General features: G+C 49.4%; 1 protein-coding gene across 5 annotated transcripts in view; it reads left to right on the forward strand.

The window, feature by feature from the left end:
- The window catches only part of LOC119972705 (TPR and ankyrin repeat-containing protein 1-like), a 211443-nt gene that overhangs the window by 71868 nt on the left and 115174 nt on the right, over positions 1-24401 (forward strand). For 4 of the 5 annotated variants that reach the window (XM_038809842.1, XM_038809843.1, XM_038809845.1 and 1 more), the window contains 2 exons: positions 11331-11470; positions 24284-24398. In XM_038809842.1, the coding sequence (XP_038665770.1) occupies positions 11334-11470; positions 24284-24398 (252 nt within the window). In that variant the 5' untranslated portion in view covers positions 11331-11333. Of the gene's footprint in view, positions 1-10612; positions 10816-11330; positions 11471-24283; positions 24399-24401 lie in introns of all 5 variants that reach the window. The other variant, XM_038809844.1, reaches the window with a different exon arrangement.

Here is a 24401-nt window from a genome sequence, read left to right on the forward strand (position 1 = left end):
ACTCCGGCAGGGCTTAGCAGCTGATTCCCCGCGATAGCGGGACCACGGGGGCGGCAAAAAGGCTGCCGTGAAAGAAGAGGAGAGCGGGCTGCAGCGGATGGAATTGTGGGAGGCCAGCAGGTAGAGGAAGAAAGAGAGAGAGAGAGAGACGGAGGCAAGGAGGAAACTGAACTGAAGGGTAAGATGGCGGACCCACGGACCTTCATTCCTCCAGGATAAGGAAAAAAAGTTTGGAGTTGCTGAGGAGGGACAGCTTGGACCCACTTCAGATGCCCAGGAGGTAAAATTTAAGGAGCTGGGCGAAGGAAGGCGGCAGCGAAGGTGCTGAGGAGCAGGCTGCGGCACATGGAACAGCGGGATTCCAGAATGCAGAAGAAGAAGGAGAAAAAGGGACAGAGACAAGGACCTGAAGAAAATTACCTGGGACCTAAGATGGCGGACACACGGACCCCGGACTCCGCAATCCAGCAGGCGCTGGATAACATGCTCCAGGTAATGAAGTCCAGTTTTGAAGCGCTGAAGCGGGACAGCTTGGACCCAATCCAGAAAGTGGTGGATCAGCTGAACCAGAGGCTGGACGCCCAGGATGTGAAAGTGAAGGAGCTGGGAGAGGCGGTGGAGGAGCAGGCGGATGCGCAAACGGTTGCAGCACTAGAAGTTGACGGCCTGAAAGAGCGGCAGAGAAGACTGCTGGACAGAGTGGAGGAGCTGGAGAATAGAGTCCGCAGGAACAATCTGAGGATGGTCGGCCTCCCGGAGGGGGCGGAGGGAGCTGATGCTGCAGCGTTTGTAGCAGACCTGCTGAAGCAGTTGATGGGGGCCGAAGCCTTTCCGCGACTGCTGGAGCTGGAGGGGACACACAGATTGCAGGCAAGGCAGGGGCGGCCGGGCGGACCCCCCCCCCCCCCCCCACCCGATGGTGATTAGGTTCCACAGGTTCGTGGACAAGGAGCGGGTGCTGCAGTGGGCAAAGAGCGCCAGGAGCAGCACGTGGAACAACCGTGTTCTCCGCATTTATCAGGACCTAAGCCAGGAGGTGGCTCGGCGGCGAGCAGCCTTTAAGAATGTCAAGGAGGTGCTGTTCAAGAAGCACGTGAAGTTTGGTCTGCTGTTCCCAGCTCGGCTATGGGTCACGCACCAGGGTCAACACCACTACTTCTCCGAGCCCGAAGAAGCGATGGATTTTGTGAGGGACCTGGGGCTGGTCCCGAAGGGAGGCCCCAAGGACGTGAGTTAGGGCCCGAGGATTTCTGTGGGAAGGAACGCCGAATGTGCCTGGACTGCTGCTCAACAGTTTGCTGGGCCAAAGGGGCCAAGCCGAACATTTGAGACTCTTTCCTTTGTTCATGGACATTTATGTGCTTTTTCTCTTTTTTCTGTGTTTTTTGTTCCTGTTTGGGCTGGTTTGTGCTTTTTGTGCAGCTCGCGGAAGACACTGGAGCCGGCTTGCCCCAGTGGGTGGGGAGGAGGACGGGGAAACAATGGGAATGAGACAGGAAGGCGCCGGAGTGTTGAGTCACCGGGCTAGCAGATTGGCTAGTCAAGGGAGTCAGATGGGGGGGGAAGTTACAGCCAGTAGATGGCAGGGGTGGGGGTATCGGGGGATGGGGTTAGGGGAGGGGGGGGTTGTTCTGCTGACGGGAGAGGGACTTGAAATAGGCACTGGAAAGGAGGTTGAGGGTGGAGGCAGCCAAAGGGCGGGCCAGGAATGGCGCGACGCACAGGCCAGGGGCCGGCCCGAGAAAGGCTATGGCTGACCGGCGGGGTTGGGGGGGGGGGGGGGTGGGATGTGCCCCCCGACCAGGCTGATCACCTGGAATGTCAAGGGACTGAATGGGCCGGTTAAGAGGGCGCGGGTGTTCGTGCACTTGCGGGCCCTGAGGGCGGACGTAATTATGTTGCAGGAGACACATCTGAAAGTGTCGGACCAGACCAGGCTAAGGAAGGGCTGGATTAGCCAGGTCTTCCACTCGGACTTGAACTCGAAGTCCAGAGGGGTGGCAATCATGATCAACAAGCGCGTGCAATTTGAGGCAGCGGGCATATCCGCAGACAGGGGGGGCAGATACCTGATGGTACGGGGCAGACTGGAGGGGCGAAGAGTGGTGCTGGTGAATATATATGCCCCGAACTGGGATGACGTGGACTTCATTAAAAGAGTGCCGGGGAAGATCCCGGACTTGGATTCTCGCAGGCTAATAATGGGAGGGGACTTTAACATGGTCCTTGACCCGACTTTGGATCGGTCGTGTCCCAGAACGGGTAGACTCTCAGCAATGGCAAGGGAGCTGAAAGGGTTTATGGAGCAAATGGGGGCAGTGGACCCCTGGAGAGATAGACAGCCAACAGGAAGGGGCTACTCGTTTTACTCGCACGTCCATAAAGTATATTCCAGGATAGATTTCTTTGTACTAAGCAGGGACTGTATGGGGGAGGTAAAGAACACGGAATACTCAGCAATTACCATTTCAGACCATGCCCCGCATTGGGTGGACCTGCAGTTCGGGGGAGCGAGCTATCAACGCCCGCAATGGAGGCTTGATGTGGGACTGCTGTCGGAGGAGGGGATCTGCGAGAGGCTTCGGAAATGTATAAAAAATTACCTGCAGGTGATTGACACGGGGGAGGTCTCAGCGGCGACCTTGTGGGAGGCGCTAAAGGCAGTAGTGCGGGGGGAGCTGATTTCAATTGGGGCCCACAGAGCCAAGGCAGACCGGGCAGAGATGGATAGATTGGTCAGGGAAATGGGTCGGATAGATGAAGAGCACGCGGAGTCCCCGGGGGAGGTTTTACTCGGGGAGAGGCAGAGACTACAGGCAGAACTGGGGGCACTATCCACGAGCAGGGCCATGGAACAGCTTAGGAAGGCGAGGGGAGTGGTGTACGAGCATGGGGAAAAGGCTAGCAGACTGTTAGCGCAGCAACTCAGGAGGAGGGAGGCGGCCAGGGAAATAGGTAGAGTGAGGGACGAGGGGGGGCGCAAAGTGGAGGACCCGGCAGAATTGAATAGGGTATTCCGGGACTTCTATCGTAAGCTGTATACTTCGGAGCCGCCGGAAGAACCGGAGGGGATGAAAAGGTTTCTGGACGGGTTAACATTCCCAACAGTTGGTGGGGGGCGAGTGGAAGAGCTGGGGGCCCTGATTAGAATGGAGGAGGTATTGGGGGGCCTTAAGGCTATGCAGTCGGGGAAGTCCCCGGGGCCGGATGGATACCCAGTAGAGGTTTATAGGAAGTTCTCTGAGCTGGTGGGCCCGGTCTTGGCGAGGGTTTTCAATGAGGCAAGGGACAAAGGGACCCTGCCGCCGACAATGTCACAAGCCACCATATCTCTGATATTGAAGCGGGGTAAAGACCCGGAGGTGTGCGGGTCTTGCAGGCCAATCTCCCTGATTAATGTAGACGCCAAGCTCCTGGCAAAGGTACTGGCGGGTAGAATGGAGGACTGTGTACCGGAGGTGATTGGGGAGGATCAAACGGGGTTCGTGAAAGGTAGGCAGCTGGCGGCCAATCTGAGGAGATTGCTCAATGTGATAATGATGCCCCCGGCGGGTAGAGAGGTGGAGGTAGTGGTGGCAATGGATGCCGAGAAGGCCTTTGACCGGATGGAGTGGGACTATCTATGGGAGGTGCTCGGACGGTTTGGGTTCGGGGAGGGATTGGTGGATTGGATCAAATTATTATATCAGGCCCTGAGGGCCAGCGTCAGGACCAACAGAGAAGTGTCGGAGTACTTTAGGTTGTACCGAGGGACCAGACAGGGCTGCCCGCTCTCCCCGCTGCTGTTTGCGCTGGCCATAGAGCCGCTGGCGATTGCGCTGAGAGCCGCAGAGGGTTGGAAGGGGATGGTGAGGGGCCGGGTTGAACACAGGGTTTCTCTTTATGCAGACGACCTGCTCCTGTACGTGTCGGACCCAGTGGCCGGGATGGGAACTATACTGGGAATGCTGAGGAAGTTCGGCCAGTTCTCGGGATACAAATTAAATACGGTCAAGAGTGAAATGTTTGTGGTCCAGGCAAGGGGCCAGGAGAACAGATTGAGAGGGCTACCGTTTAGGCTGGTTGAGGAAAATTTCCGGTATTTGGGAATCCAGGTGGCACGAGACTGGGGCAGGCTGCATAAGTTAAATTTGGCCAGGGTGGTGGAGCAAATGAAGGGAGAGTTTCGGAGATGGGATGCACTCCCACTGTCGCTGGCAGGGAGGGTGCAGACTGTAAAGATGACAATCCTCCCTCGATTTTTGTTTATTTTTCAGTGCCTCCTGATCTTTATTCCACAGTCCTTCTTCAAAAGAGTTAACGGGCTGATCATGAGCTTTGTCTGGGCGGGAAAATCCCCGCGGGTGAAGAAGGCGATGTTGGAGAGGAACCGCAGCGAGGGAGGGCTGGCTTTGCCGAGTCTGGTCAATTATTACTGGGCGGCCAACATCGCTATGAAAAGGAAGTGGATGGTGGGTACGGGGTCTATTTGGGAGCAGGTGGAGGCGGCTTTGTGCAGGGGCTCCAGCTTGGAAGCCCTGGTCACGGCTCCTCTACCGCTGCCGCCGGCCAAGTACACCACCAGCTCGGTAGTGGTGGCGACCCTGCAGATATGGGGCCAGTGGAGGAGGCAGGTGGGGGAGATGGGGGCGTCTGTTTGGGCGCCAACCTGCGACAACCATCGGTTTGCCCCCGGTAGTATGGATGGGGGGGTTCCGAGTATGGCGGCGAGCAGGGGCGGGAAGGGTGGGTGATATGTTCCTGGAAGGGAGCTTCGCGAGTTTGAGGAGCTTGGAGGAGAAATTCGGGTTGGTAAGGGGAAATGATTTTAGATACCTACAGTTGCGGGACTTTGTTCGTAGACGGGTCCCATCCTTCCCGCGCCTCCCGCCAATGGGGATCCTCGACAGAATAGTCTCTAGGAGGGAAGAAGGGGAGGGCAGAGTCTCGGGTATATATAAGGTGCTCATGAGGGAGGAAGGGTCCCAGACAGAGGAACTGAAACTTAAATGGGAGGAGGAGCTAGGCGGGGAAATGGAGGATGGGCTGTGGGCAGAGGCCCCGAGTAGGGTAAATTCGACCGCGACATGTGCTAGGCTTGGGCTGATCCAATTTAAGGTCGTTCACCGGGCCCATATGACGGTGGCTCGGATGAGCAGATTTTTCGGGATAGAGGACAAATGCGCTAGGTGCGCGGGAGGACCAGCGAACCATGTTCACATGTTTTGGGCATGCCCTAAGCTGAGGGGGTACTGGGAGGGATTTGCGGGGGTCATGTCCCAGGTGCTAAAAACAAGGGTGGTAATGAGTCCAGGGGTGGCAATTTTTGGGGTTTCGAAAGACCCGGGCGTCCAAGGGGAGAAAGAGGCCGATGTGTTGGCCTTTGCTTCCCTGATAGCCCGGCGATTAATATTATTGGCGTGGAGGGACTCAAAGCCCCCGAAGACTGAGTGGTGGCTTGCGGACATGTCGAGTTTCCTGGGGATGGAAAAAATTAAGTTCGCCTTGAGGGGATCTGTGCAGGGGTTCACCCGGAGGTGGCAACCATTTATTGACTTCTTTGCGGGAGATTGAGCGTCAGCAGGGGGGTCGGGGGGGAGGGAGGGGGGGTAGAGTAGAGTAGGAGGGAAAATATGGTGGGTAGTACCGGTGGGAGGGGAGCGGGCTTGTGCAATATGTTACGATGGAAGTATTGAAAGTACGTGGATGTTCGCACATTTTTGCCTTTTTTGCTTTCTTTCTGATGATGTCTGTAACTGTTTATAAAGCCAAAAACTACCTCAATAAAATTGTTTATTAAAAAAAAAGGTAACAAATTACATCTTATGTGTCTCTGACAAAGGGAAACTATCCCTTCTCTTCCTTTTTAGACTCGTCTTGCAACCTTTGACACCATTGACCACACCATCCTCCTACTGTGCCTCTCCAATGTTGTCCGGGCAAGCGGGACAGCTTTCTCCGGAGTTCCATTCTTATCTATCTGATCGTAGCCCGAGTATCACTGGGATCCTTTACAGCTCTTGCACATTGGCCCTGTCCTATTTCTTCTTATTTTTATTAAATTTGACGTACCCAATTAATTTTTTCCAGTTAAGGGACAATTTAGCGTGGCCAATCCACCTACCCTGCGCATCTTCGGGTTGTGGGGGCGAAACCCAAATAAGCACGGCGAGAATGTGCAAACTCCACATGGACAGTGACCCAGAACTGGGATTGAACCTGGGACCTCGGCGCCCTGGGACCTCGGCGCCACAGCTATAGTTTTCATATGTACACAGATGCTATCCACTGTACCTCACCGCTGCCTTTCCTAACTCTTTCATTGTTGCCAAGTTATCAGACTGCTTATCTGAGGCACTGGATGAACAGAAATTTTCAATTAAATATTGGGGAAACTGAAACAATTGCTTTTGATCCATGCTCTATATGCTATTCCTTTGCTTTTGTTTGAGACTCTACTAGATTGTTCACAACCTTGGTGTCATATTTACCCCCAAGATGAACTTCCAACCACATTTGTGCCATCGCTAAGACAACCTATTTCCACCTCTGCAACATTGCCCTACTTTGTCCCAGTCTCAGCTAACCTGTTGCTGAAATCCTGATTCATGTCTGTGTTACCTCAAGACATAACTGTTTCTACATATTGCTGGATAGTCTTCCACAGTTGACCCTCTGTAAGCTCAAGGTCATCCAAAACTCTGCTGTTCATGTCCCAGCTCTCACAAAGTCCTGTTTTTCCCCTTCGTCCCCTGAATGACATTAGCTACCGTTCAAACGATATTTTGATTTTTGAATGCTTATCCTGGTTTTCCGAACTCTCTCTGGCCTCATTCCATCCTATCTATGTAACCTCCTTCGTCCGTGCAATCCCCACCCCACAACTCCACCAAGATATCTGCACTAGTCTAATTCTGATCTTTTGACCGTCCCTGATTTTAATTGCTCCACTATTGGTGTTAGTTCTTTCAACTGTCCATGTACTAAGCTCTGGAATTCCTTCCCTAAATCTCTCCACCACGCTTTTTTTCTTGCTTTTAAGATGCTCCTACAGCCAAAATGTTGTATGTGGATCAGTGTCTACATTTGCTATGTAACGCCACTCTCCTGAAGCTCTTTGGGAAGCTTTATTATATTAAAAGATGCTATCCAAACATAAGTTATTACTAGACAAAGAAAGAAAATTGAGAACTGGGAGGTGAGGAAAGAGAATGTAGAAAATCAGTTGGTCATAGATTGAGTCGCAAATTAAAGGGTATATATGAGCAGAGAAAAGACAAACAGAAAGGGAAGTATTGAGGATGAAGAGATAGGTCATTAACCGAAGCCGAGGGAAGTAAGATGGAAACTGAAAAGTGAACTAACACAGATGAACAGGGAAAAAGACAGAGTGGTAACTTAAGAAGGGAATAGAAACTAGAAGGAAATCGGAGACATAATGAAACTTGAGACAGTGGGGAAAAAATTGGAGAGGTGTGAGAGAAAATAAATGTTGGAAAGAGAACAAGCATTAAAAAGAGAACATCGGGGATAAGACTGGCTAAGAGGCAGAGCAGGGTGAGGGTAGGCTGGGTGACTGCTGAATAGTGACTGCTGGAAATGCAAGTTGGGCAGTGGTGGCAGAAACATTATCTTGTATAGAGAAACACCCACCAAATCCAGAAAAGAATCCTCAGTGGTTTAATAATTTATCATGGACAAAAGCAGTAACACTTGTAAAAGAAAATAAAAGTATTTTATTGATGAATAACTTTTAAACAGAGTGGCACTGTAGCACAGTGGTTCGGACTGTTGCTTCACAGTGCCAGGGCCCTGGGTTGATTCCCCGGTTGAGTCACTGTCTGTGGGGAATCTGCACGTTCTCCCCGTGTCTGCGTGGGTTTCCTCTGGGCACTCCGGTTTCCTCACACAAGTCCCGATAGACATGCTTGTTAGGTGAATTTGACATTCTGAATTCTCTCTGTGTACCTGAACAAGCGGCGGAGTGTGACGGCGAGGGGATTTTCACAGTAACTTCATTGCAGTATTAATGTAAGTCTACTTGTGCCACTAATAAAGATTATTATTATTAAAAACAAACCTGGAAGAAAGGAAGCAAGAGGAATGGGAAAACTAAACAAACAAGAAAGAGATCTAAAATGGAATGAAGCAATAAATGAAAATTTAAAAAAGAGGAAGTGAGATGGGTTTGTCAAAATTGCCAGCGATGAGGGAAATTAGAAACTGGGTAGAGTAATTATTGGAAATAGAAACGGTGTGCAATAGAAACTAAGTTGAGCAATGGAAAACGGTGACAGGAAATTGAAATCAAAACTGGGTATGACCTGATGTTGCACCGTTGGGTTTACAATTCTCTTTTCAGTTTTGTTTATTTTTTAAAAATAAACACCAGAAGCTCAGAGACTTGGCCTTCACATCTTTCTGACCTCCAGCTTTATGGAATGCACACCATTGGCAAGAGCTCAAAGCTACCGTCTGGCATTTCATGATTCAAATGATCCAGTACAGGTTAAATTTACATTAGGTTGTAATTTTTAATAATATTTCTCAGTATTTCATGGTGAAGAACGTGCTCCAGAATGGTACTCTTATCAGCTCTCCTAATTAGAATTAATAGTTCAGTTATTTTGAAATTGGATCCAATTGTCTCAATTTAAGCAATTGGAAAAGATATCCGGATTAGAATAGCTTCACCTGAGGCAGTCATAGTTAGGATTTTTAGGAGACTGTAAAGAAATTATCTAGATTCCCAGTAAATGTTCCCATCATGCCCCAGGTGCATCAAATCGATTGCAACCCATCCCACCGTGCTTACCGAATAGAGGTGCAGGAATTCTCAGCTTTAAGAAATTTTAATAATTGACATTTTTCAGCATAAGAGCATGTGTGGATTTTGTTCTGGTTTTAATTGTTTGGAAATGCTGGAACTGTGTGTTCCAATAAGGAATGGGTGCAGTGCGACACCCCCGTGCTGTTATCACCCACACCAAGTGCAGAGTAATGATGGAACCAACCGTCTTGCAATTTTTCAAATCAAAATACAAGAATGTTATTTGAAGTATAATTTGAAACTAGCATTTGCATAAATGCTACATTGTAAATGCATAAATTGGCAAATAATTGAACTATTTTTGAGACTCTTTTTGAACCTTAAAATTAAACCGAAAGGCACACAGTTGAGTTTGGTGTTTGCAGCTAACATCTTTCACTCATTCAATGAACAGTATAAACATGTAGGATATATTGCATAGTCGGCTCATTCAATAGTGGCAAAACTTTAATATCTTATAAGTAAAGCAAAGTTACAACTTAACCCACTTGCCAATCACCACTGTCGTTGTCATCAGTCATTTGAATTTAGAATCCTCATCCTTATTTTGATGACTGGCCTGTCCTGTCTTTCCAGTTTCCACCAGCCCTCTGTCTCTGTCTAGTATCTCTGACTCTCGCTTCCATCTCCCCATTCCACCTTCAGTGGCAGATCTTTGAACCACCTCAGCCTTGCATCTCTGGGACTCCCCTCCTAAAACCCTTTCTCCTTGCTTTCTCTGTACCCTCCAATTAAACCATTCCCAAAATCCAGCTCTTTTGGTCACCTTTCGTGCACTTCTGTATTCTCTGTTGAACAATTTCTGATGTGCAATACTTTTAGAACATAGAACAGTACAGCACAGAACAGGCCCTTCGGCCCTCGATGTTGTGCTGAGTATTGTCCGAAACCAAGATCAAGCTATCCCACTCCCTGTCATTGTGGTGTGCTCCATGTGCCTATCCAATAACCGCTTGAAAGCTCCTAAAGTGTTCAAAACAGCAGGCAGTCCATTCCATACCCGAACCACTCTCTGAGTAAAGAACCTACCTCGGACATCCCTCCTATATCTCCCACCCTGAACCTTATAGTTATGCCCCCTTGTAACAGAAACATCCACCCGAGGAAATAGTCTCTGAACGTCCACTCTATCTATCCCCCTCATCATCTTTATAAACCTCTATTAAGTCGCCTCTCATCCTCCTTCGCTCCAAAGAGAAAAGCCCTAGATACCTCAACCTTTCCTCATAAGACCTATCTAGCAAACCAGGCTTATGCTACATAAATACCGTATACATGGGCAGCACGGTGGCGCAGTGGTTAGCATTGTTGCCTCATGGCGCCAAGGTCCCAGGTTCGAACCCGGCTCTGGGACACTGTCCGTATGGAGTTTGCACATTCTCCCCGTGTTTGCGTGGGTTTCGCCCCCACAACCCAAATATGTGAATCTATGGAATTCCCTGCCCAGTGAAGCAGTTGAGGCTCCTTCATTAAATGTTTTCAAGATAAAGATAGATGTTTGTTTGAAGAATAAAGGGTTATGGTGTTCAGGCAGGAAAGTGGAGCTCAGTCCACAAAAGATCAGCCATGATCTCATTGAATGGCGGAGCAGGCCTGAAGGACCAGATGGCCTACTCCTGCTTCTAGTTCTTATGCTTTTATGTGCAGGGTAGGTGAATTGGCCACGCTAAATCACCCCTTAATTGGAAAAAATGAATTGGGTACACTGAATTTATAAAATGAATAAATACCGTATATTTCATGTGAATAAGTAAAATAATTCTTGATACGCTATCAACACTTGTTTCGCTTGATTTATGGCAGCCTTGGCTCAGTGATAACACTGTGGTCTTTGGAGTGAGAACGTTGAGAATCCAAGCCTCAGTCTCAAAACGTGAGCAGACACTCAATGCCGTCCTGTTATCTGAGCACAGTCTGTTCTCTCAGAGACCATTCAAAGAAGATCAGGGTGTTTTACAAGTTTCCAGGTCAACATTTATCTGCCAGCCAGCATCACCAAAAACAGGGTATCTGGTCATTTATCTCCTTGCTGTTTTGTGAACCTTACTGTGTATAAACTGCCTGCCACATTTGCCGACATAACATAATGACTGTACTTCAAAATAAATTAATTGGCTGTGCAGTGGTTTGGATTATCCTTGGGATATGAAAGGTGCTATGCAAATTGAAGTTTGTTCTGCCTCACTGCCTCTTTTTATATGTTGTCTGATTTGGAATATCACAGCAAGTAACTGATTCCTGTAAAACAAATCATCTCATTTCATACAGCAACTTGTATTTATACTGGACCTTCGCAGTTAATGAGCAGTTGACAGCTGATTTTTTGAGACTCCTGGCAGCTTTATATTCAGCTGTGTAACACCCATTCATCCACACTTTGTAACCCAGCAGAACTAGCTTGCGTCTTGAGTAATGTAAAAACCCCTTTAAAGTATCCAAGACCTTGGTGGTAATAGTCTAGGAGTTTGATATGTTGCAGTTGCATAGGTTAAATTTTATTTATTTATTTATTTTCTGTTAGAGCATGGAACTGAATCATGAAACTGTATATCAACTGAAAGATATCGGAAATAAGGCATTTAAACAACGGCAATACATTATTGCAATCCACAAATATGAAGAAGCTTTACACATTTTGCATCGTTTGCAGCCATATGGGAGGTAAGAATTGTTTTTGAATTTGTAAACGTTACACAGTATCCCCATTGTTTAGCCCTTCCCAACAATGTCATAGAATCATAGAATTTAAAATGCAAGAGTCCATTAGCCCATCGAGTCTGCACCGGCCCTTGGAAAGAGCACTCCACCGAAGACCACACCTCCACTCTATCCTCATAACGTCACCTAACTTTTGGACACTGCAGGGCAATTTAGCGTGACCAATCCACCTAACCCACACATCTTTGCACTGTGAGAGGAAACTGGAGCACCTGGAGGAAACCCACACAGACACAGGTAGAACGTGCAGACTCCAGACAGTGACCCAAGCCGGGAATCAAACCCGGGTCCCTGCCGCTGTGAAGCAACAGTGCTCACCACTGTGCTACCATACTGCCCTGCAGGTTTCCTCCAGGTTTCACAAAAGTGTTGAGGAGAGACCACACTAAATTAGTTGCAGGGATATAAATTTTGAGTCCAGATTTCACATCTTGCCTTGTCCATTGACCGAGCTGGCCACTCGCAGTTACTGTTTACTTTTCCATTCCTTTGTTTCCCCATCTCCGAGCTTGATATTTCTGCACTACTGCAAGAATAGAGATGTTCCTGAAATGTATCTCTGTGTGGGGTGTTGAAGAGTGCATCTTGAAGTGAAGCTAGACATCCATACTTCAAGCATGTATGTTTTTCCAAAAATGTGAACATGAACATTTGCAATAATTAATACTGTTTATTGAACTACATTAAAATGAAGCATGCCATGGCCAGGTATAACTTGGTTAACATTCACATCTCACAAGTGCCAGGTAACAACCATCTTAAACAAGAGAGAATCAAACTATTGCTCCTTGACATTTCATAGCATTGCCATTGCTGAATTCCCCACTATGAATATCCTGGGGGTGTGGCTAAAAGAGCAGGCCAGAGGCTAGGAAACCTGTGGTGAGTAACTCCCCTTCTGACCCCCGCCCCACGAACAACTCCTCAAACATGGTCACGAACATCCCCCCCACCTTGCCTTGAAACCCTCTGCTGAATCTCTTAACTCGTATTTGATCTTTTCCAACCAAAGACAGTCAGATAAGTCACCCAGCCAGGCTGCTACCCCAATAAAATTAGTCGCTGGGCAATCAGAGAGGGGAAGGCCACAACATCTGCCTTCCTGCCCTCCCTCAGTTCCGGCTTCTCGGATGTCCCAAATATCGCCACCAAAGGTCCAGCTCAACCACCTCCCCCACTATCCTTGCTAGCGCCACGAACACTCCCGTCCCAAATCTCTCCAACTTTTCGCAGCCCCAGAACATATGTGCCTGATTCGCTGGTCCCCGCCCACAGTTTTCACACTCATCTGTCACCCCCTGAAAGAACCCACTCATTCTTGCTCGAGTTATATGTACCCTGTGTACCAGCTTGAATTGTATCAGGCTCATCGTTGGTCATGAGGAGGTCACATTTACCATTTGTAGTGCCTCTTTATCTCCCCTCCCAGCTCTCTTTCCCCCCCCCCCCCCCCCCCCCCCCCCCACTTCTCCTTAACCTTCACCGCTCGCTCACCTCCATATTCCCCCAGCAACCTGTATATGTCCCCAATCCTGCCCTCCCCTTCCACATCCAGAAGCAGGGTGTATCTTGGCAACCTGGGAACTCTTTACAAACCTTCTGCGCGAAGTACATTACCTGCAGGTACCTAAACACATTTCTTCTCGGCAGTTCTACCCTCTCCTTCAATTCATCAATACTGCAAACCCTTCTTCCAGATACAAATCACTCACCTTAACCAGCCACACTTCTCCCCACTTCCTTTCCATGCCATCTATCCCTCCCCCCAGCACGGCTCAAAACTGCGGTTTTCACGCAACAGCGTTAACACCGGATCCCCTCTTGTGCTAAAGTGCCTCCTCAGCTGGTTCCAGATCTTCACCATGGACTGCACCACAGGGTTCTCCAACTATCTGCTTGGCACCTTTGGCAACACTACCGTCACCATAGCCCTTAAGCTGGACCCCCGACAGGATTCCTCCTCCATCCTAACCCATTCTACCCCTTCTCCTTCCTACCATCGACTCACCTTCTCCAAGTTCGAAGCCCAATAGTAATGTAGCAGGTTTGACAATGCCAACCCTCCATGTTGTCTCTGCTGCTGTACCAGTGTTCTCTTAGCCCTTGGCACCTTCCCTGCCCATACAAAGTCCGAAATAATCGTGTCTAGCTTTCGAAAGAAGGCCATCGGTATAAAGATCGGGAGTATCTGGAATATGAACAGGAACCTCGGCAGAATGTTCATCTTCACCACTGGCCCTCTCTGCCAAAGTCAAGTGCAGCGTGTCCCACCTCTTAAGATCCTCCCTAGCCTCCGCCACTAGTTTTGTTAAATTCCATTTTTGTAGCATCGCCCACTCCCTCGCTACCTGAATCCCAAAGTATCTAAACCTGTCTCTGGCACTTTAAATGGCATCCCCCTAAATTGGTTCGCTGATCCAACACATTTACCAGGAACACTTCGCTTTTCCCTACCTTTAACCTATATCCTGAGAATGCCCCAAACCTACCCTACAGGCCTTTGATCCTCCCCATGCTCTCCAGCGGGTCCGAAACATACAATAGTAGGTCGTCAGCATATAACGGCTCCCTTCGTCCCTTCATAATCCCTCGTCACTCGGCTGAGCCCTGACAGCCATTGTCAGAGGCTCAGTAGCCAGCAGCGGTGACAGCGGGCACCCCTGCCTTACTCCCCTGTGTAGTTCAAAGTTCCGTGAACCCATGTCATTGGTCTGCATACTCATCCTCGGTGTCACATATGTCAGGCGCACCCATGTCAAAAACTTCGGCCCAAACCCAAATTTCCCCAGGACCTCAAACAGGTACCGCCATTCCACTCTCCTTCCATGGATCTGAGTTTTTGACAGGGTCATGATCACGTTTGGCAGCCTCCTTGCGTTGCTAGAAAGCTGCCTGCCCTTTACGAAGCCTGTTTGGTCCTCCGCAACTACCCCGGACACACATCTCCATCCTTCCCACCACCAACTTAGCCAGCACTTTCCCATTTGTATTTCACAATGATATGGACCTATACGACCCACATTCCAATGGGTCCTTCCCCTTCTTTGGTATTAATGTGATCGTAGCCTGCGTTATCGTCTCCGGCAGCTCCTGCTTCTCCAACGCATCATTAAACGCCCCCAGAGATGTGGTGCCAGGTCCGTTACGAACTCCTTATAGAATTCCGCCGGGTAGCCATCGAACTCCAGAGCCTTCCCCGACTTCAGACCCCTTATACTGCCCAATATCTCCTTCAGCCCCGGGAGCTCCTCTAGCGCCTGCCTCTTCTCTTCCTTCAACTGTGGCAACTCCAGTTCATCTAAGAACTGCCCCATGTCCCCCTCTTCACCCCCCCAGATCCGCCCTGCACAACTCCTTATAGTAATCCCTAAACGCCTCGTTTATCTTCCCTGGTTTCATAGAATTTACAGTGTAGAAGGAGGCCACTCGGCCCATCGAGTCTGCACCGGCTCTTGGAAAGAGCACCCCACCCAAGGTCCACACCTCCACCCTATCCACGTAACCCAGTAACCCCACCCAAGACTAAGCGCAATTTTGGACACTATGGGCAATTTATCATAGCCAATCCACCTAACCTGCACATCTTTGGACTGTGGGAGGAAACCGGAGCACCCGGAGGAAACCCATGCACACACTGGGAGGATGTGCAGACTCCGCAAAGACAGTGACCCAAGCTGGAATTGAACCTAGGACCCTGGAGCTGTGAAGCAATTGTGCTATCCACAATGCTACCGTGCTGCCCACAACATCCTGACATAACATCCCCTGTCCCAGTCCGTATCCTCAATATTTCCCTGGATGCGGCCTGCCTCTGTAGCTGATGCGCTAACATTCGACTCACCTTCTCCCCGTATTCGTACTGCACCTCTCTTGCCCGACGCAGCTGTCCTACCGCCCTCACGTTGTCAGCATATCAAATAGCCCCTGTAATTTTTTCCTCCTCACCAATCCCTCCATGGTGGGCACCTCCACTACCTTGCTCATCAGCTATTCCTATTCCTCCCTCTTTTTCCTATCCGCATGTGCCTTGAACGAAATAATCTCCCCTCGGACCACCGCTTTTAGCACTTCCCAAAATGTGGCCGCCGACACCTACCTGTTTTGGTTCAATTCTACATAGTCTTTAATCACAGCCCACAATTTGTCACACAATCCTCTATCTGCCAACAACCCCAGATCGAGTCTCCACCCCAGACTCTGCTCCTGCCTGCCCCAATCTAAGCCGAATCTCCAGCCAATTGGGCACATGGTCCGAGTTACTATCCCTGCGCACTCTGCCCCCTCCACCCCGACCAAAACCTCCTGTCCAAAAGGCAATTCTGGAATACACCCTGTAAACATGCAAAATAAAGGAATACTCCCCCCTGGGTTCCATAAGCGCCATGGGTCCACCATACCCATCTTTTTCATAAACTCTCGCAGCTCCTTTGCCATTTGTACCTTACCCATTGACCTGGGGCTTGATCGATCGACCCTCGGCTGTAGGACAAAATTAAAATCTCTGTCCATAATCAATTGGTGCTTTGCCAAGTCCGGGATTGCTGCTAGCAACCTCCTCAAAAAACCTACATTAACCCAATGCAGTGTATGCACATTCACCAACACCACCGGCGTCCTTTCTAATTACCCCGCTCACCATCAAGTATCTCCCACCTGTTCCCTCACTTCCTTCGCACTCACAAACCACATTTTCTTACTCATCAAAATTTCCACCCTCTGCAACTTTGAATCAAACCCTGAGTGGAAAACCTGACCCACCCACCCCTTCCTTAGTCTAACCTGGTCTTTCAGGTGAAGGTGCGTGTCCTGCAGAAAGACCACCTCCGCTTTTAAGCTCCTAAATGCGCATAGACCTGAAATCTTTTGACCAGTCCATTGAGCCCTCGCACGTTTCATGTTATGAGCCTTACCGGGGGCTTACGCCTCCATTCCTCTCTACCATCCGATATCCTCCCCTTTCGACTCTATCCCTCGTTGATTTGACCCTATGCTTGGTCTATTCAAGATGGCCCCTTTCTCTGCCTCTGACGATGTTTATTCTCCAACCTTGCCTGGTTGCATCACCTCTTCTCTCTCCCCCCCCCCCCCCCCCCCCCCAGGCCACCTCACTCAGCCTTCTCCCCCACCTCACTTCCATTCACCAGTATTACCTGACAGTGTGGCAACTCTTGCCCAAAGGCTCCTCCTACTGACCTCGCCTCTCTGTTCTGTGAAGAAGGCTCCCCACTGTGCTCACCCTCCCCCACCCAAACAATGACTCATCTCGAACCACAGGTTGTCTTCCCGAAGAACAAACAAAAAGAAAAAAAACACAGCTCCAGGCAGCAGGGGGAGGAGTGGGGACAGCTGTCCCCTTACAAACTTTTCACCCTGCTACCCTTTGTCAACCCGATAGTAAAACAAAGAAAAAACCCTCCACCACGGAGGAAACCCCCCCCAACCCCACTCTAGCCGTATTCCCAATTACAAAGTGCCAGCACCACAGTATCGCAAAATGGTTCAGTTCTCCCCCAGTTTATGCTTCTTGAGAAAGTCATTGGCTGCTTCTGGGGTCTCAAAATAGTACTCCCGGCTTTCATGCGTCACCCAAAGCTTCGGCAGGTAGACCACGCCAAACCTGATCTGCCGCCGATATAGCACCGTCTTGGCTCTGTTGCACCCCACACGTCGCTTTGCCAGCTCAGCTCCAATGTCCTGGTATATTCGGACTTTATTCCCCGCCCATTCGCAGTTGCGCTTCTCCCTGGCCCACTGCAGAATCTCCTCCTTCTCCACGAACTTAGGGAGCCTCACGATCACCTCCCGCAGCGGCTCTCCCGCTCCAGGCTTTGCCTCAAGAGACCTGTGCGCTCTGTCCACTTCAGGGGCCATATAGCACCCCTTCCGCCACCATCCTCGAAACGTACCTCGTGGCACTCGCACCTTGCACTTCTTCAGGCAGGCCCGCTATCCGCTCATTCTCCCTTCTCAATCTATTTTCCTGCTCCTCCATCTTTGCTCTCAACATCTTACAAGTATCTCCTAAGAGTCCCACATCTGCCTCCACCTGATTCACGTGGTCTGATATCACCCTCTCGATTTCTGGGATCTGCGACCTCTGTGCCTCCAAGCATTTCTCCACCCCCTCCATCGATCACTTCAGATGTGCCACAGCCCCTTCAATGGCCTTCGAGTGATCCTCCTGCATCTCCCACTGCTGGCACAACTCATCCATGATGAGGACCATCATCTGGGATTTTGCTGCTTGCACTGGCCGATCCCGCTCCGCCATCCTTCCACTGGTTGCTGCGCCACAGGTCCCTTACAACTCCTTGGCCAAGTCCTTCACCTTCTGCCAAGTTTGATAACCAGCAGACATACCATTCCTGGGGGGAACCTCTCCTCCGACCTTCAGTTACACTTTTCCGTCAAAGTTGCTCGCAGCTTTGGGTAACAAGAGCTCTTTTCTAAACCTTGAAGCAGGAGCTGCCCTGTGCGACCACTCACACCATGGCCACGACCGGAAGTCCCTCACCAAGGTTCCTACGGCAGCACCTTCCCAACCCATGACCACTACAATCTAGAAGGACAAGAGCAGCCGATACATGGGGATACCTCCTAGTTCCCCCTCCTAGCTGTACACCAGCCTGACTTGAAAATATATCATTATTCCTTCCCTGCTGCAGGGCCAAATTCCTGGAACTCCTTCCCAAACAGCACTGAGGGTGTACCTACATCACATGGACTGCAGCAGTTCAAGAAGGCACCTCTGCACCATCTTCTCAAGGGCAATAAATACTGGCCTTGCCAGTGATGTCCACATACTGTAAATGAATACATTTTTAAAAAAACTATGCCAAAAATGTTGTAACTCCAAGAAGAGGTGATCACATGACAATCCCTGCTGTTGCACTCGCATTTCCAACAAGTTTAACTGAGATTAACAAATGAACAACATTTTAATTTAATTCTTTATTCCCTTTGTGTACATACATGCAGAGGTGCTCACTGTGGTGGTATGAATGGGAGCACTGCCATTGGTGCAGAGCATTGGTTTCCCATTGGCTCTGGCTGGTCATATGCCAGATTGGCTGGGACTAGTCATGTGACTGCTCACCAATTGGTCGAAAGGCAAGTAGACCCCGCCTCCGAGGCAGGGTATAAGTACCCAGAGTTCCCGGCGGTCGGCCTTTCTCTGTAGTCGACCACCGGGCTAACAACTAGCTGATTAAAGCCTAAGTTTGGACCTTCATCGTGCCTCGCGTCCAATTGATGGTACATCACTCACTTTGTCTCACTCTCTGTCATCTGTGTTTTTGTACAATGGTTACAACTGTAAAATGTACATATCTTTAATATATTAAGAAATTTAAAAAATAAATAAATTTAGAGTACCTAATTCATTTTTTCCAATTAAGGGGCAATTTAGTTTGGCCAATCCACCTACCTTGCACATCTTTGGGTTGTGGGGGCGAAACCCACGCAAACATGGGGAGAATGTGCAAACTTCACACGGACAGTGACCCAGGACCTCGGCGCCATGAGGTAGAAGTGCTAACCACTGCACCACCGTGCTGCCCAATATATTAAGAAATTAACACCTGCATATACTTTCTGGCCACTCTTTTCCATTAAGAAATTCCTCAGTCTACATTTGTAATGGGAGATCTTGTGCCACATTGTTGGCGTCTCTCCCTTGGGCCAGCAGATCATACTTGATGGCCATGGAATGCACGTTCACTTTCAAACCTGATATTGTTATCAAACCTACTAACATGGGTGACGCTGTTTTATGGTGAACCAACCTGTACTTGGCAGAGGCCAGATACTAATGATTCTCCTGGGCTGTGGCTCCGCTATTGTGTCCAGGACTGTCACTGACATCCTCTCCTCTGAAAATCTTCGCTCCATGGCTCCAACTTCAAAATCACTCAACCCCAAACAGGCTGATTCTACCTCTTTCCCAAAACTCATAAGTAGGACTGCTCGGTCGACCCATTGTTTCAGCCTGTTCCTGCCCCCATTAAACTTGTTTCTTCCTACCTTTATTTTTCTCCTCCTTGTCCAGTCAGTCCCTATCTACGTCTGTGACTCTTCTGATCTCTGTCACTTTAGCAGTTTCTAGTTTCCTGTCCCTAAACATCTCCTTCACCTATGGACGTCAATCTCTAAATCTCCATTCCCTATCAAGAGAATCTGATACGCCACTGCTCTCTGTTCAGAACTCATCCTCTCTACCACTCTCTTCCGCTTGGCTGAGCTTGTTCTCACACTGAACAGCTTCTTCCAAATAATCATAAAAAACATAAGAAATTGGAGCAGGAGTAACCATTCAGTCCCTTGAGCCTGCTTCACCAATCGTTAGGATCATGGCTGATATTGTATGGCCTTAACTCCACCAGCGTGGAGCATGGTAGCATTGTGGATAGCACAATGGCTTCACAGCTCCAAGGTCCCAGGTTCGATTCCGGCTTGGGTCACTGTCTGTGCGGAGTCTGCACATCCTCCCCGTGTGTGCGTGGGTTTCCTCCGGGTGCTCCTGTTTCCTCCCACAGTCCAAAGATGTGCAGGTTAGGTGGATTGGCCATGATAAATTGCCCTTAGTGTCCAAAATTGCCCTGAGTGTTGGGTGGGGTTACTGGGTTATGGGGATAGGGTGGGGTTACTGGGTTATGGGGATAGGGTGGAGTTGTTGACCTTGGGTAGGGTGCTCTTTCCAAGAGCCGGTGCGGACTCGATGGGCTGAATGGCCTCCTTCTGCACTGTAAATTCTATGATTAACCCTGCCTGTACCCCGTAACCCTAGACTCCATTGCAGATTAAATAATCCTGTCTAATTTAGCCTTCAATATATTCAGTCATCCAGCCTCCACTGCCCAACGGGGTAGACACCCAAACACTAATGACCCTCTGAGAAAAGAAACTGCTCCTCGTCTTCATGTTAAATGGGAGACCCCTTATTTTGAAACCAAGGGCACGATCCAGTGGCCATGTTGCTCTTGAGCGAGAACATAACATAGCCGGTAAATCCTGGGAGAGGCCTCCTGCGTGCCTCCCAGCAGCCTTTACGCCTCACAGGATCTACCCAGGTCCTGCGAGGCGTCAGAATTGGAACCACGTCCAAAAGGGTGGTACCAAACAGCACTCACTAAAGTAGGTCTTAAACATACTTGAGGCCTACCTACCTGGGATCTATCGGCCTCCCTTGATATACCGGCCTCCCCAGGGATGATGCACCCAGGCGACGATCAGTACTGGTCCACCAGAACGTGGGCCAGGTGGAACGGCACCCGGGGGGTCTCCCTGATCATTGGAGGTCCCTGAGTGATCAGGGACAGTGCAGGGTGGCCCCTGGCCCTCCCCCAGGCGGTGCCATGGTGGCACTACCAAGGCTCATGGCCCTTGGGGGGGGGGGGGGGGGGCAGGTAAGTAGGGGCCTCTGGATGTTTAGGGGTTGACGGTGGGAGTCCTGGAGGGGGACCTGAAGAGATGAAGAGAGTGGCCCCCAGGGAGCCCGAGCCCATAACAGGGTTTCTGCACTTGAGGGAAGAAGGGGGTGGGGGGGGAGGTTACAAGCTCACTTCGGGATTGGAGCACCTTTTCAAAATGACGACCCAAATGACCACCCGATCTCTGAGTTGAGCTTCACAGAGCTGAAAAAAATTCAAAGTGTGGACTAAACCGGCAAAGCTGGCAAAAACTCACTGAAAAACCCGCCACAAATGAACTTAGAAATGTTTCCATTGAATTCCACCCCAAGCCCCTTTATTCTAGATTCATCCTCCGAGCATTTATCCTCTCAATCATATAATTTCTCAATCTTCCGATGATCGCCGTCACTTTAATAGTTTCCTATCCCTAAACATCTCTTCCCCATGGATGTCCAATCTCTCTAAATCTCCAATTTCTGTCAGGAGAATCTGAGGGGTCTCTGGCCACCGCCTAGCACTTCCATCCACTACCACTCTCTTCCGCTTGGCTCAACTTGTTCTCACATTGAGCAGCTTCTTCCAAATAAGAAATAGGAGCGTTGGGTCCCTTGAGCCTGCTGCACCAATCATTACACCCTTCCCTTCTGAGGCTTTGCTGTGAGTACTCGCATGGATCCTACCTACGTCTGCCTTTTTATGGCATACCTGAAACATTCTTTGTTCCAGTCCTACTCCCCGATATTGAAAATGAAATGAAAAATGAAAATCGCTTATTGTCACGAGTAGGCTTCAATGAAGTTACTGTGAAAAGCCCCTAGTTGCCACATTCCGGCACCTGTCCGGGGAGGCTGGTACGGGAATCGAACCGTGCTGCTGGCCTGCTTGGTCTGCTTTAAAAGCCAGCGATTTAGCCGAGTGAGCTAAACCAGTCCCTATTGCTTCCTCTTTACACAACCACGGATTCTCCTCACAGTGGTTGACTGTGGCTCTCCGATTTTCAGGCACATCTGCTTTGCCCATCCCGCCAGAACCATGTTTCCCTTGTCCTCCCCCTTTCATCCCACCAGCCTCTGTATTCAGCAGATCATTCGCTGTCATTTCCACGACTCCAGCTGGATGACATCAGCAGAAATATCTTTCTTTGTCCTCCCCTTCCAGCATTTTGAAGAGACCATTCCCTTCACAACACTCTAGTAACTCTAAATACCTCCTCCCCTTCCCGTGGCAACTATACATTCAAACGCAGGAAATGCAACACCTGCCCTTTTTCTCCTCACTGTCCAAGACCCAAACATTCCTTTCAGGTGAAACAGCAATTTACTTGTAGTTCTTTCAATTTAATCTATTGTATTTGCTGCTCACAATGCAGTTTGTTGTACACTGGGGCAATCAAGTGCAGACTGGGTGACTGCTTTCAGTCTGCAAGCATGATCCAAACTTGCTGTTGCTTACCATCTTACGCCTACGCCATGCTCTCATGTTGACCTCTCTGTCCTCCAGCTACCAATGAAGCTCAACGTAAGTTCGAGGGTCAGCATTTTATCTTTTGATTAGACATAGAACAGCACAGCACAGAACAGGCCCTTCGGCTCTCGACGTTGTGCCGAGCAATGATCACCCTAGTCAAGCCAACGTATCCACCCTATACCCGTAACCCAACAACCCCACCCCCCTTAACCTTACTTTTATTAGGACACTAAGGGCAATTTAGCATGGCCAATCCACCTAACCCGCACATCTTTGGACTGTGGGAGGAAACCGGAGCACCCGGAGGAAACCCACGCACACACGGGGAGGACGTGCAGACTCCACACAGACAGTGACCCAGCCGGGAACTGAACCTGGGACCTTGGAGCTGTGAAGCATTTATGCTAACCACCATGCTACCGTGCTGCCCACAAACAGCCAAACAGATTAGGACCGCAACAGCCTTCCAGACAAAGTTCAACAATTTCAGATTGTAATCTCTGCCCCCATTTTGATTCCGTTTTCGTGCTGATTTTCCCCCCACTCCCTCCAGCTGAGTATTTCTAGAATTTTAGGATTTTATTCTACTATGATGTTGCCTGGTAAGTGCAAATTTAAAGGAACCACAGAATAATTGTGGCTAGTCTCATTGGAATGGAGGAAATTTAAGGGGTAATATGATTGAGTTTCTTTTCAAATTGCAATGTACTGTGTATATAGGAGCAGATTGTTTCCAGTGGCAAAGTGGTCTAGAATTAAGTCACAGATGTGAAACTTAGGACTGAGTGCTAGAGAGACTTTTGCACCATGTGGTGAGGCTGTGGAATACTGTATTGGAGTTGGTGATTGAAGTGAAAATGGTGGTAATATTTACAAAATTGTGAATTAGATGGCTGAAGTGAAGAGGAATAGAGGGACATGGTATCAAGACTCCTGCACTTGTGGAGGATTAACACTACTGATGTCTTTCCCGATTGCAATTTCTACATTTGAAAATTAGGCTAGGTTACAAACTTTACTAAAAAAATATTTTTATTGTCATTTCCCATATTCATAAACAGTTGTGTGTGTGTGTGTGTGTGTGTATATATACACATCACATTTTTCTCGCCCGCGTTAATTCCCCCCCCCCCCCCCCCCCCCCCCCCCCCCCCACTTCCCGGGTTGCGCTGTCTTTTGGCACCTTATCTATCTTGGTGTTTTTAAAAAAAATTCTTATTAGGTTGCTCCTTGTTGCTGGCCTCGAACAGGTTTTGGAACAGACCAACAAACTGCCTCCAAGTATCCAGGAAGCCTTCCTCTGACCCTCGGGTGACGTGCTTAATCTTCTCCAGGTGGAGAAATTCCCAGAGGTCAGCGAACCAGTCTGCAGCTGTAGGTGGTGCTGCCGATCGCCAGCCAAGCATGATTCTCCGGCGTGCGATTAGGGAAGCCCCTTCCCCATGTCTAACTCTGGCTGCTCTGATACCCCGAAGATTGCCGCTATTGGGCATGGCTTCACCCTCACCCCCACAACCTTGGACATTGTCTCGGAGAAGGCTGTCCAGAACCCAGCAAGCTTGGGGCAAGCCCAAAACATGTGGTTGTGGTTGGCCGGGCCCCTCTGGCACCGCTCACATTTGTCCTCCACCTCCGGAAAGAACCTGCTCATTCGGGTTCTGGTCAGGTGCTCTCTGTGCACCACTTTGAGCTGCATTAGGCTTAGCCTTGAGCAGGAGGAGGTGGAGTTCACCCTGCTCAGCACTTCGCTCCAGAGTCCCCATCCTACCTCTGTCCCCAGTTCGTCCTCCCATTTCTGTCTGGTCTCGTCCAGTGGAGTCCGGGCTCTTTGTAAAAGCTGTCCGTATATACAAACTTAACAAATCGCTTCTGTTTTTAGGGAATTGGCTGTGCTATACTGCAACAGATCAAATGCCCTTTATAACCTGGAAATGTGGATGCCTGCTTATGAATCTGCACAGTATGCTACTGCTATGGACTCTACTTACATCAAGGTA

The sequence above is a fragment of the Scyliorhinus canicula genome, chromosome 10, assembly GCF_902713615.1.
Source record: "Scyliorhinus canicula chromosome 10, sScyCan1.1, whole genome shotgun sequence".
Taxonomy (NCBI): Eukaryota; Metazoa; Chordata; class Chondrichthyes; order Carcharhiniformes; family Scyliorhinidae; genus Scyliorhinus; species Scyliorhinus canicula.